Raw genomic sequence first — 14,024 nt, forward strand, 5'->3', positions numbered from 1 at the left:
TTTATGAGGGTGTTCCCCCACCTACCCACCTACCCATTCCCACCTCCCCACTCTGACATTTCCTTACACAGGGAGGTTGAGCCTTGGACCAAGAGCTTCTCCTCCCATTGGTGCCCAACAAGGTTATCTTCTGCTATATACGCAGCTGGAACCATGGGTCTGTCCATGTGTACTCTTTGGATGGTGATTTAGTTCCTGGGAACTCTGGTTGGTTGGTAAATTTGTTCTTATGGGGTTGCAAGCCCCTTTAGCTCCTTCAATCCTTTCTCTAACTCCTCCAATGGGTCCCTGGTTCTCAGTTCAATGGTTGACTGCAAGCCTCTGGATTTGTCAGGCTCTAGCAGAGCCTCTCAGGAGACGGCTATATCAGGCTCCTGTCAGCAAGGCTCCTGTCAGCATGTACTTCTTGGCATCAGCAATATTGTCTGGGTTTAGCGACTGTATGTGTGTAGGCTGGATCCCCAAGTAGGGATGTCTCTGGATGGCCTTTCCTTCAGTCTCTGCTCCAAACTTTGCTTCCATATTTCCTCCTATTAATACTTTTGTTCCCCCTTCTAAGAAGGACTGAAGCATCCTCACTTTGGTCATCCTTCTTCATGAGCTTCATGTAGTCTCTTGTCTTTCATTGGCTAGAACTTGCTATCTAGCTATCATATTGCTATCTAGACAAATTGCTAGGAAAAAGGAGCAACTACTTCATCCCAAAGTGTGGTTCCCAGGATAATTCTAAGAAGCTTAACAAAATACAGCTAGTAGACTTATCCTAAGAATCTCTTCTTTGGTAGTTGTGGCTTGATTAAATTAATTTATATTATATTTTTGGTGATATTCTTTTTATCAAAACTTAACAAATTAAAAGAAGTTAGTTTGAAATCCTAGATTTGTATCAATACTGTTAGTATTGTAGTTTTTCCTCCCATTTCTCTCCCAGCAAGCTCAACTTGCCCTGTCTTCCCAGGCTCTCTCCTTGATTTCTCAGATCCAGGTTTACATTCTTGCCCTCCTGAAGTGGGCAGCTCAAGCAACCGTTCACCTAAGTCAGTGTTACAGCGCTCATACTTGAAAATCACCTCTCATATATTTGATTTGTTCTTTCCTTCATGTGAGCTGATGTACACACTTTGTGTTATTCTACCTCGGTTGATGTGATTTCATTGTTCATTTGAGTATTTTTTTGTAAGTCCTTAATATTTTTCAATATTTCTTTAAAGTTCTGCCTGATAAATGTGACTTCTAGGTAGGAGGGTATTTGGCTTCTTTTTATCTATTTCTCTTAGGTGAATCCTATTTTCCTTTATCTTTCTCTCTTTAGTAATTTATTAGCATGCATTGAAATTGTGTCAGCCATTTATAGAAGTAGAAATTTCATCCGAAGGGTTTATTTTAATTACAATAGACAATTAATTTTCCCAAATCAAAATTCGGCTTCCTCTTTCAACTCATTTACACAGAAAGCTGATAGTAATTGGCTGAGTCCTCTTAAGGTTAGCAATGAGCCTTAGCCATGGGAGGTGACGAAATGAAATGTCCTGGAGACTCTGAGATATCGTCATTAGCATGAACTGTTGATTCAAACAGAACTCACTGTAGTCCACATTCCAGTGCCATTCAGATATTGTGCCACTGCATTACTACCATACATTTAAGTGTCCAACTTCAAATCACCCAGGAAGCATTCTGAAGATCAAATAAAGTCATAAACATAAAGTGCTTGCCAGGAAACCTTAAACATTCTGAATTATTAATAAGCTCAGGCTTCTCTCTCCTTGATAAAAAAAACAATTTCAAGAAATACAACGTATCATAAAACTGAATTGATATTGGAGCTAAATGGAGTAATAGAGCTGTTAGAAATTATAGAATTCAAAGATGAGAAAAGATTCCTTGAATTAAAACTGGTGCTTGGCTTTTAAGTTAGAAACAATTATTTCCAGGAAATGAAATTGCTTGTAAAATTTATGTACTTAAATCAACACTCCACAGAGTAGTTTTATAGTAAAAGCCTTTGATCATTACAGATAAATAGTACAATTCAGATCACATATTCATACTGTGAAGAGGTAAATTTGTATAAAGAGAATCTTTGTCATTACTAGAACACTGTGACAAAAAGAAACACAATTGAGAATTTTTAGCAAAATTTCAGTTTATAAGACCTTCAGTGTCCACAGTACTAACACCCCCATACACCCCTTATGTCTAACCATCAAGAAAAAACAGCTCTTTTGTTTGTAATGAAAAAGAAGCTCCAACTTTTATTGCTGAGAGAAAGAAAAACCTTTTCCTTTACTGTGATTCTTTTGTTTTTTCATTTTTATTAACTTGAGTATTTCTTATTTACATTTCGATTGTTATTCCCCTTCCTGGATTCCAGGCCAACATCCCCCTAGCCCCTCCCTCTCCCCTTCTATATGGTTGTTCCCCTCCCCATCCTCCCCCCATTACCACCCTCCCCCCAACAATCATGTTCACTGGGGGTTCAATCTTGGCAGGACCAAGGGCTTCCCCTTCCACTGGTGCTCTTACTAGGCTATTCATTGCTACCTATGAGGTTGGAGCCCATGTCACTTACGGTTCATCAGTAAGTAGTCACCTTGTTTGACTGGAAGAACTTTCATGGACATCTAGTGTTAAGTAGAACAGTGGTTGTACAATTTTGTTCAATTAAATCTTTGTTTTTTATACAAATGAAAGAATTAATGTGTCGACTTGGCATGTATGACTGCGCTAAGCTGACTCCATGATCAGATCTCTGATCAGCTGCAGCTGTTTGAGTTAAACGTCTTTGTGGAATGGGTTTTGAGAATAGTGTGCTGTCAATATAGCAAGGGCTGTATCAAAACAGTTGAGAAAGACTGGGTATATCAGGGTGTAGTCCAATTCTGTGTAGTGGATCAGTTATCACATGAGTGTGTTTTGTTTGTTTTGATAGGCTTAGAGACAGGATCTTTTAATGTAGCCCTAGGCGTCCTGGAAATTGCTATATAGACCCACTGGCCTCAAACACACATAGATTTGCCTGCCTCTGTCTCCCAAGTGCTGGGATTAGAGCACTGCTGCATGAGGCTTGCTACTCTTTCAAAATATCCCATGACACTTTCAAGTCTATAGAAAAATCTTGTTCTATGTAGCAATGCTGGAAGTCAAAGACAAAGGTTCTGCCATAGTCAACATGGGGCTCCTAAGGTTTCCAAACTATGTGCTTGAATGAGCAGATGAGCATAGCATCGGGGATGCCCTGAGACGTGTTTATAGGCTGTATTGGAATACCATTCCTTATACCCGCTGGGTAGATTTACCCCCTTACCTATAAAGTACTCAAGACAAACCACGGGAACCCAGGAAAGTAGCTGGGAAACCTTGTTTCTGCTGAGGGGTCTCTGAGCTCTGGGTTCAGTGCAGTCCTGGGTTTTAATTTAAATGCTTGCAGCAATTTGATGGTTCAGACTTTACTTTCACAAATTTACATAACATTGGTGAGATGATTCAAGTTTTAGGGTCTGTTGAGTATGGAGTCATAATTTTTTGATTAGAAGATACAAAAAATACTTTTAAAAAGTCCAGAACATACTTCTTATGCCCAACTAGTTTCCTGACTTTGAGTTGATATTTTTATCTTTTTCTTTTTTGAATTCATAATATAATTACCATTCTATGTTCCATTTCCTTTGTTCAATAACTCTCCCTTACTATCTGTCAGATTCATGGTATTTAGTGTTATGTATGTGTGAATTAATAAATATATAAATACAACTCACCCCAATCTGCATAGCGTTGCTTCAGTGTATATGTCTCTAAGGATGCACACTTGGTATCAAATAACGAATTAGTGTGCTCTTCCCTGGGGAAGACTCTTCCATGATCTAAGCATTCCTTTGTTGTCTATGTTTTTGGTCATGGCTGTTCCTTTTAAATTGGAAAATTCACTTTTCTTGTCTGCTATGTTTTTTTTCTTGTTTTATGTTTGTTTGTTTCTTTGTTTGTTTGCTTTTACAGTCCAGTCATTGCCCCCTCCTGGTCCGCCCTCTCATAGTTCCCACTCCAGTTCCTCCTCTCCCAGTCTTCAAGAGGATGTTCTCCCCACTCGGCTCTACCAGGTCTCCCCACGCTCTGTGGCCTCAAGTCTCTCCAGGGTTAGGCTCATCTTTTCCCAATGAGGCCAGACCAGACAGTCCTCTGCTGTATATGTGTCAGTGGCCTCAGACCAGGTCATTATACTGCCTGGTTGGTGGTTCAGTGTCTGAGAGATCTCAGAGGTGCAGATTAATTGGGACTGCTGGTCTTCCTATGGGGTCACCCTCCTCCTCAGCTTCTTCCAGCTTTTCCCTAATTCAATCACAGAGGTCCCTGGCTTCTGTCCAATGGTTGGGTGTAAGTATCTGTGTCTGTCTCAGTCAGCAGCTTGTTGGGCCTCTCAGAGGACAGCCTCCAGGAGGTCCTATCTGTAAACACAACCACAGCATCAGTAATAGTGTCAGGCCTTGGAGCCTCCCCTTGAGAAAGATTCCAAGTTGGGCTGGTCACTGGGTCTTTCACTCAGTCTCTTCTCCATTTTCATCCCTGCAGTTCTTGAGCAGAGTGTCTGGATATAAAATTAACAACAACAAAAAAAAATCATTATTCTACTACATTTTAACAGTGATATCATCCTACAATTTTTATGATAGTATTGAATAAAAATATATTTTAAGAGTTTTGTGTTCTGCAGAAGTATGAAGTTCTACTTTGTTATTTTCATCCTACAAATCAGAAAACATGGTCTTGGAAAATTTAAGCAATAAAGTAATATGTTGACGAGCAGAAATTATAAGCCATCTATCACTAAAGCCTATAGTCATAGCTTTGGCTCTTTTTTTTCAATATTCTACCAGGCTTTATTCCTACAAACCAGAAAGCCCATCTTCATAAGCAGAGATGGTGCTATGCTGAACACCCAGGAGGCATCTAGTAAACTTTTATTTTTGTTGCTATTTCCTAACTGTAATTTTGCTGCTGTTGTGAATTGTAATGTAAATATCGATATGCAATCTTCAAGAGGTCGGGACTCATGGGTTCAGAGCCGCTGTTCAGCATATTGAGTCACAGCTACACCATGAGCTTCACACAATTAGTGTGAAATACAAACTTGTCCTTTTCATAAAAGATTTTAAGGATCAAAACTATAGTTAATGGTAGAGTGCACAAGGCCCTGGGTTAAATCTCCAGTAGAAGAAAAAGGAACAGGAACAGGAACTGGAACAGGAACAGGAACAGGAGGAGGAGAAGGAAGAGGAGGAGGAGAAGGAAGAGGAGGAGGAGGAGGGGGAGGAGGAGGAGGAGGAGGAGGAGGAGGAGGAGGAGGAGGAGGAAAAGAAAAAGAAGGGGAGAAAGAAAGAAGACAGAAAAACCTCTGAGAAACATTATTGACTACATACATTTTCACCCACAAATTTCAATAGAGACCAGAAGGAAAAGAATAGATTAACAGAGTGTGACTTCACAAGAACCAAGTATTTACAAAGGGCACCCTATTAGAAATAGAAAATGCACCCTATTATATATCCCCCCAAATATTTAATATATCACTTAGGACATAAAAAAATCCTTGAATGCTCATTCACTTTTGTGGTCACTAAATATCTTAATACATAAGGAATGTTTACTGAGACTATTTAGAGCTCTTTTTGTCTCCTACTTTATTTCTTTTAAACCTCCAAAGATTAGAAATGGACATAAAGTGTTAATCAGAACCTAAATGGTATCTGTCAAAGTTAAATAATGCATGATCCTTAAAGTAACCCCACTGCACTTAGTTTTAAGAATTGGCCTCATGTCTAGTCATTCGCAAACAGCAGCAATGGTGTAGTATTCCCAATCTGTATGGTGGCACTGCTCAATCTTTTAATTCATGATACTAATGTTATAACTTTCAATTACTTGCTCGTCCATATGTTCATTAAGTACTTTCCCATTGCTTATCATTCAGTTGCTCAGAATGAATGTAAGCCTAAATGAGATTCTCCCTATCCCTATTCTTGGGACAATGGCATTTGAATGACAGATGCAAAGGGAAATGTTCGTTAGAGCATGATGTAGTACACCGTATATGTCCAGAGACCCTGAGCCGCTGGGGGAGGGAGGAGCTAGAGAAGGTGATATTGGCTGAGCATTGAAGAAATCTTGGACATAGTTTCTCTTTCTTAGTTTTGAACTTCTAGATTTTAGCAATCATGATACATTCAACTCTGCATCTGTCACAATACTAAATAATTTTTACAGATCTTTGTCACATAATAGTCAGAGAATTGAAAAGTGCATTGTCTTTGCCTAAACCATCCCTTCTGGGCTCATTGATATGATGATGATATTATGACTGATGCAGACTCAGACATAGCTAGATTTTTCACCATGGCTCAGCAAAGCACCCTGAACAATAATGTTAGTTTGTGTAGCTCACAGGGATATAAATACCATGAGTTCCAGCCCCAAATATCCCACCGCATCTGTTGGGTATTTTTTTAACCCCTTTCTCACCTTTTCAGATCTATGCTGGATTAAACTGAGATTTAGACAAAATCCTGGGTCTTACTAGTGGAAATAAAGTGTCTGTTTCCTTTAGGATGACTGACATGCTGACAGCCAGCTACTCTTACAGTAATTCATAAGAAGTCCTCCAGCAAGAAAGTTAGATTCCACAGTAAACTCATGGGGACCCCACTCCCACAGCATCTGTCTTGTTTGTTTTGCCAGCAGTAAAGTCCTGACTGGGAAAAACAAGCCGCCACAGACAAGGACAGTCCTGGCTCTGCTTCGGAGGAATCATCATTTGTAATTTGTAAGGACCCAGTGTGGCTGAGATCCCTGAATGTTTTCTATATTTGGAGCCATGGTGGCTGCATTGAGCAATGCACAGAAGTGATAACCAGCGTTGTGAGCATGACCCACATGCATGCTCCAGACCTGCAGCAAGGGTGCAGATAGAATGGATTTCTGGCTTTAATGCTTCCTTTGCGGAGGCCATAAAGACGCAGCCTTACTACCCTGTACCTGTGCATGATCTGTAGCTGGGCTTTGCAGACTCCCAGCATCTGCTGTGGGGAGGGAACTCCAGGGCAAGGAGATTATCATTGTCTTTCTCATTCCCAGAGGAAGCTAGAGGTTCTTCAGGGTTCTAGGGACAAGGTTGCAGAACTTAGTTGAACATCCTTCGTGCTGTAAGAGTTCATGTTTGTCCTGGTTTACATTCTGGTACTATGATGAAACACTTCTACAGAAGTCATTTGGGGAGGAGCAGGAATCATGTTGCTTATCCTTTCAGGTAATGGTCCACCATTGAGAATAGCCAGGCATGCGTCTGATGCAAAAACCAATAGAAGAAAGATACTTGGTACACCCTTGTTGGCTCTCTCTCAGGCTTCTGTCAGGTAGCTTTCATACAGCCTAGGACTACATAGCTAGGGATGACACTGCCTATATGAATTAATAATCAAGGTAGTCTCAATATGATTTGAGCAGTCTCTGAATTGAGATGCTCTTTTCTGTTGATTGACTCTAGACTGTATCAAGTTGACAAGTAATGCCTATCAGGTCAATTGTGACCATAGATACCTTGACTCTTCTAAGGCTTTAGAAACAGTATTGGTCTCATCATTTTATTTTAGAAATCAACAAAGTGTTTGCACATAGTTTATCCTGAGTCTAGAAATTTCCCATAGAATTTAAAATGGAAGTGCCATCATTGTCATCGTTATCATTATCCTCATGATCAAATCAGAGTCTTACTATGTTGCCTTGGCTGTCCTGAAACTCACTGTGGAGACCAGGCTGGCCTCAAACACACATATTCCCCTGAATGGGCCTAAATAGTGCTGGGATTTAAGGCATGTGTTGCCACAGCGGGCTTTGTGAGGTTATTTTAAGGTCACATTATTCATCTTCTAAACCTGAAATTGAAAGGGAAGGGAATTTAAACAAGGTTTTTCATGGACAGGGCAAGATAAATGATTGTTTTGCTGTTTGAGACTCCTTACTTAGCTTTCTATCCCCACTTTCCCTAAACGCTGAGTTTGGTGAGGCAGCTGTTACTCAGAGATCATGTCCACTTTTCTGAGATATTTGTAAATGTCACAGGTAGAATTTCTTGCTATTCCCATGGAAAGGTTTGTCTTTCACCATTACACGAGGAAGTAATTTCCGCAAAATCAATCTTCTGGTTACATCTGGTATTTCCCACTGCCTTGTATTTAGAAAGCAGAAGGTTGACTCTAGCCTGAGTGATCCTTTCCCTTGTGAACTGAGACCCTATCCTATCTCACTTCTCTTCATTCTCTCTCTCTCTCTCTCTCTCTCTCTCTCTCTCTCTCTCTCTCTCTCCTCTCCTTCCTTCCTTTCTTTTCTTTCTTTCTTTTTTTTTTTGGAATTTTAATCTGTTTACCGCCTCCATGTGTAAAATTTGGTAAGTGACAATCAAGATTGAGTGTTGGGAACTCATTTCAGGGGATTGACATAAATGCACAAGCAATCTAACTGTAGTGTCTGAAGAATGCTCAGAAGGATTAGGCTCTGGCATGCAGATGCCCATTGGGGCATCCTGTAAAAGGAGTGCATCCTGTTCAAGCTCTCGATAGGGCAGAGCTGGTTCTGTGGAGTCTTAGGAGCTCTTAGATTCAGCTGCTTTCTCTCTTCACTCAGCTGTCATGAAGTGCCAGTCTCATATTTCAGGCTAGGTCCTTTTCTCAAGGCACAACTCAGGCTACGAAGAAATAATGGGACTAGACTGACCCTGAGCTGACACCTTCGACAGGACTCGTTGAAAGAAATCCATGGTGCATTCACTCATTATGCTTTATACTCCTGTATTAATTAAATTTATGTTCATATATTGCCATACTTCAGATATCTCCAGGAGAACGAGGAGAAGGGTTTTATCCAGCAGTGGCTAGCTTCCAAGAAATAATTACCAAGAGGGATTCTGTTGGAAGGATCCAGCCCTGCCATGACAATCAGCAGCCAGCTTCTGCCCAGTTTAGCTCAGGGGCAAGCCTCTGGGCTTAAAATTATGTGCATGATTCAGGTATTTGCTGATTATGAAGAATCAGACCACAGAGAAAATAAGCAAAGCTCAAGAGACTTTCATTCGTCAAGATTATGTGAAGAACAGGGATATCAAAAATATGTATGCTAGTACATCAGCATGTTGTCATCCCCAGATTGTTTGCCCCAGAGGCACAATCCTTGAGATGTTAAAAGTTTCCCAAGAGAAATCATTTATCAATGGAATACCTTTGGATAATGGGGTATAACTTTGCATGGTGGTGGTGGTGGTGGTGGTGGCAGCGGTGGCGGTGGCAATGTTGGTGTGTGTCCTTTCTCTGTCAGGGGAATAAGAAAATTCTAGATATTTCATCTATCCCTTTGGACTCTGCAGAAGCAGTATGTTGCTTTGCTACCCTGATCAACACTCAGTATTTAAAGATAATCCTTTTGGTTAAATTAACGAATTTTCAAGTTTCCTCATTTTATAATTCATGTGTGTGTAAAATTATATGTTTAAACATTTATAAATCTTGGGACTTATGAAAGGTCAGTTAGATCACTCATAGTATGGGATTCCTTGAGCTCATCTGTTCTTAAATATTTTCAAAGAACACACAATAATGTCTAGAATTACTAATTTAGAAACACTGATTCTGAGATCAGCTGTTTATCCAACAGCCTGTGCTGTCAGTTCAGATTTTCGTTATTCAGATACTCACCAAGAATGCGCAATTATAAATGGCTCAGTGACTATGGGCATTTCTTCGTAATGTATGTGAAAAGGTACTGGTGCTTTCGAAAAATTTTGGATTCTGGGGTGTTACATTTGGTTCTTTCTGTGACTTTTATTTTAGATGGTGCGTCAGCTGTAATTGATATGTTGACATATGTGGACACAAGCATGTTTGAGGTATTCACTGAAAGGTTAGTGTTGGAAGACACTAATGTCCCGGTGGGCTTGTGTTTTTCTCTGAGACAGATATTGATGAATGCGCAGAGGGATTCGTTGAATGCCACAACCACTCCCGCTGTGTTAACCTGCCAGGGTGGTACCACTGTGAGTGCAGAAGCGGTTTCCATGACGATGGGACCTACTCACTGTCCGGGGAGTCCTGCATTGGTAAGCAGCTCTCAGAAAAACCCTTCACCTGGGGTTGAATTGCTTTGCAACTCCATGTGACCACTCACTGGCTAAATTCATCTGTTTTCAAATGTTCTTCCCCTATAATTTAGATACTAGGCCAAAGATTTTAGAGGGTGGCATGGTGGGAATTTTATACCGCATTAGAACAGTCAGAATCTGACTCTATGTGCTAAGGGTGTTTAGTTCTTTCTCTGTAAGAGCCTGGAAAAGAGATGATGTCTTTGGCAGTTGGAGAAGTTAACAAGTGGAAAGGGCTCTAGATTTAGAATTAGAAAGTGTAGCCTCAGTTCAAACTCTTAGACATGTCTACTCTATGATCCTTCATCTGGGTATGTGTAAAAATAACAATACTGCATGTGTCTTTTCAGGACAAGGCTGAGTGTCTGTCTAAAATTGTGAGCTTTGAACTGGTGCCTGCATATAATGTATTTTGTGTTAACCTTTTTCTGTTGTTCTTTGTGAGCATCTTTCTAGTTTTCTCATGGCCCCCAAGCTTTCTGGTGGCAGTGTCCCTGACTACTTCCTTGCTTCATCTCCTCTGTGTGTCAGCCTGTTTGCTCTTTACAGGCTTTGAGCATCACAGGGAGTTTCTTGGTTTGTCTTTCCTGTCCTATCTGGCACTTAGCATAACTGCCTCATCAAATCTTCTATAGGCACAGTTTGACTATTATTAAATACTCTGTATTTGATTTTCCCCAAGGACTTCATTATATTATATATTTGTATCTTAAGTATTCATTAGGACATATACAAACATATTTTTAATAGTCTCTTGTCTAGAAATATACAGGCTCTTAGGAGGTAGAGACCTTGTTTCTCTTTCAATACTGTACCTGCTGCCTCTAGAGACAATACAGCTATGTCAAATGATTGAAAGAACAGACATTCAAAATATATGAGGTCATGTGTATTTTCCATTTGACTTGACATAGCAAAGTCTATAGATTGTTCTGCAAGGCAAAAGATGTTAGATTCTGCAAAACCACCTTAGACATTTCTGAAAAGAAATTCAATGAGAACCCCCATTGCACCCACCGTGCATCACATCTTCTGGGGATATATCGTGAACAAGTAGAAATGTCTATTCTTAAGGGATTTGTGAACTGAAAACTTGGAATCATAATAACAGAGCTTAGTGGCAGTGAAAATTATCACACTTAAATAAGCCCTAAATAGCATAATCTACTAATGCGTGCTTTTAAAAGTGTATGCTGTTCCTAAAACAACCTTTAAAATAAAAAAGGTGGCTTTGCAAAATGGACTCAGCTATGCTTTCCCTCCCAGACAATGGTTGAAGTACGAACATTAGAATCTAAAAATGTGGCCATTTAAAGCTTTTAGAAGAATAGTTTCATCATTTTATATCATTTTTGTCAGATGGTGATGATAACACCTGCTATATTCACTTCATCAGAAACTCTACAGTGTTGACACAATAAAGAATAGCACTCTCACAAGACGTATTTTTATCTATAAAATATTCAAGATTTGTCTCTTTTTCCCAAAGTGGATCGTGTGATCCAAGAAGTGAGGGGTACCAGGAAAACGGAGTCACCATACACAAGAGACTCACTGGTAGTAATTGTTTTGTTTTGCTATTGGTACAATGCTGCCCAGAGACTGGGACACCTAATACCTTGTGCTGAGTATTATCAGAAGGTTCCAGTGACCAGATATGGTATTCTGTTTTGATCAATTATTAGGAGCCTGTGATTCTCAGTGCCGATGTTGAAGTTGTAAGCAGCTGGTGTGTGTGTGTGTGTGTGTGTGTGTGTGTGTGTGTGTGTGTGTGTGTGTATACATTCATGTGCATCTGTGCATGATGTGCAGGTATGGAGATGTGGGTGTGTGCATGTGTATGTGCAGGTGTGGAGAAGTGCATGTGCATATTCATGCATGGAGATGTGGATGTGTGTATATGGAGGTATGCACGTGTACATGCAGGTGTGCAGAGGAAAGACATTAGTGTTTGTCTTTCTTCTGTGATTAGTTTCATCTTATTATTAGGACAGGATTTTGCACTGAACCCAGAGCAATGCAACTCTCTAGTTGGCCAATGAGCTTCAAGGATCCTTCTATCTTTGTCTTTACCTGGCATTGGGTTACGGATGTGTCTCACTATGCTAGAATATTACATGTGTGCTAGGATCTGAACTCAGTTTCTCATGTTTGTCGGGTAGATACTGTACTGCTGAAGTATTTCCTCAGTCTTGAAACTGCTTTTCTATGCATGCATAGCGGTCTGTGTTATCAGGTGAAACACTACATACTTACTGATGGCATGCAGAAAGGATAGTACTCTGGACATTTGAAGAGATGAACTTCACTTCTCTCTCCACGTCATTCAGTCACCCTATTCTCAGTCCTGCATACAGACCTGTGCTTTCCTTTGATACTTTTCATGCATTGCGCAGATACTGCAGTCGGTGCAAGCCCTTATTCCATTACTCCTCAGACCATTAATCTTCGCTTATATATTTCTCTCTTATTATTTTGAACCCCAATTTCTACTGATCAATGTCCCAGTCAAATCTTACTCCCCAAACTTGGAATTTCTACATCCGGTTCACAGGAACTCTCAGGTACATTTAAATATTTTTATGATCCAGCCATATAGCCAGGAGGATCCCTATCAGTTGGTCTTCTGTGGAACCTGGACGACTGTGATCTTTTAAAAATGTCTCCAAGTGTCTAGAAAAATAGTGCTCAATTATCACGTAAAACCCTTGGCACAGGTTTTCTCCACTAATGAGAATAGTTTAAAAACAGCTGTTTCATCTATGTGGACCCACAGCTATTTATATATAACAGAATTTTCTACATAAGTTTTGAGTTATTAATTAGTTTTTCATCCCTACACTATTTTTGCTATGTTCTGTATATCTGTAATAAGTTAAAACGTTTTGGGAAGTTTTATAGTAAATAATAAAAAAAATCAAAATCCAACAAAGTCATTTTGCTGAGGTAGACTGGAGGAAGACACAGACCTTCTCCCAATACTGGGCAGCTGTCCTCCTGTTACAACCTTCATCACAGCACACAGCAGTGTGAAGCAGGCACCCTACTGTGTGCTCTGCTCTGTGGTCACAGTAAACAGTACAACAACATAGGCAGCTCTCACTATATAATCAGGAGCAAAGCGTTATTTATTATTAGAAGTCATTAGAATAGTGTTGTTACACAATGAAGACTTAGTTGTGTATTGTTAACTTTTATCACTATACAAAGTAACAACAGATAACAAAACAACTTGGCAAGGTTCTGACCCCAAATTTCCTATTTAAATGGCCTTGTTAGCACCTTTGGCAGTTGGTCCAGATGTGTTATAACATTTTCATGCATATTAGATGTTACAAATATTTTCAGATGGACCAAGAGACTAAGTGAATAAAGGTAGACTTGTGACGGATCAGCATCATCAGAACCCAGATACAAAGGTTGAGAACATGTTCTCCACTTATTTATGGCTATATGTGCATCTTCAAAAGATCTTACAGCAGAGTTGACTGCGTTTAATGAGCTAGACGAGAATGAGTTTTATCACCCATGCTGGAAGCTTGCTACTGTCTTGCAAGTCCAGCCACATGTGTATAAACCTGGACCTGTTAAGCATGACGAGTAGACAGGATGTGTTGTGGAGACTTCTGGGAAAAAATTCTTGTCTATCTTGGTCCAGAGTCTGTCATACCCAAGGCTCAGCAGACACCTAGACAAAGGGGCTAACAGTACAAGCCTGTATTTTGTTGAACTTTGGAAATAAAACCTGGAATTTGGTAGAATTCTAATAGAATCTCAAAATACTTCTCAGGTCTATCTTGTCAGATACTGTGGTACTCAGCTTTGTGTTGCTGCAACAGACATACAA

At 39.9% G+C, this 14,024-nt stretch overlaps 1 protein-coding gene across 2 annotated transcripts in view; it reads left to right on the forward strand.

The window, feature by feature from the left end:
* Positions 1 to 14,024, forward strand: part of Nell1 (neural EGFL like 1) — an 890,282-nt gene that overhangs the window by 842,656 nt on the left and 33,602 nt on the right. The window contains 1 exon segment of one of the 2 annotated variants that reach the window (NM_031069.3): positions 9,995 to 10,135. The exons of the other annotated variant lie outside the window; for it this stretch is intronic. Coding sequence (NP_112331.2) covers positions 9,995 to 10,135 — 141 coding nt within the window. 2 annotated transcript variants of the gene reach the window in all.

This window comes from Rattus norvegicus, chromosome 1 (assembly GCF_021556685.1).
Source record: "Rattus norvegicus strain SHRSP/BbbUtx chromosome 1, alternate assembly SHRSP_T2T, whole genome shotgun sequence".
NCBI classification, from domain to species: Eukaryota; Metazoa; Chordata; class Mammalia; order Rodentia; family Muridae; genus Rattus; species Rattus norvegicus.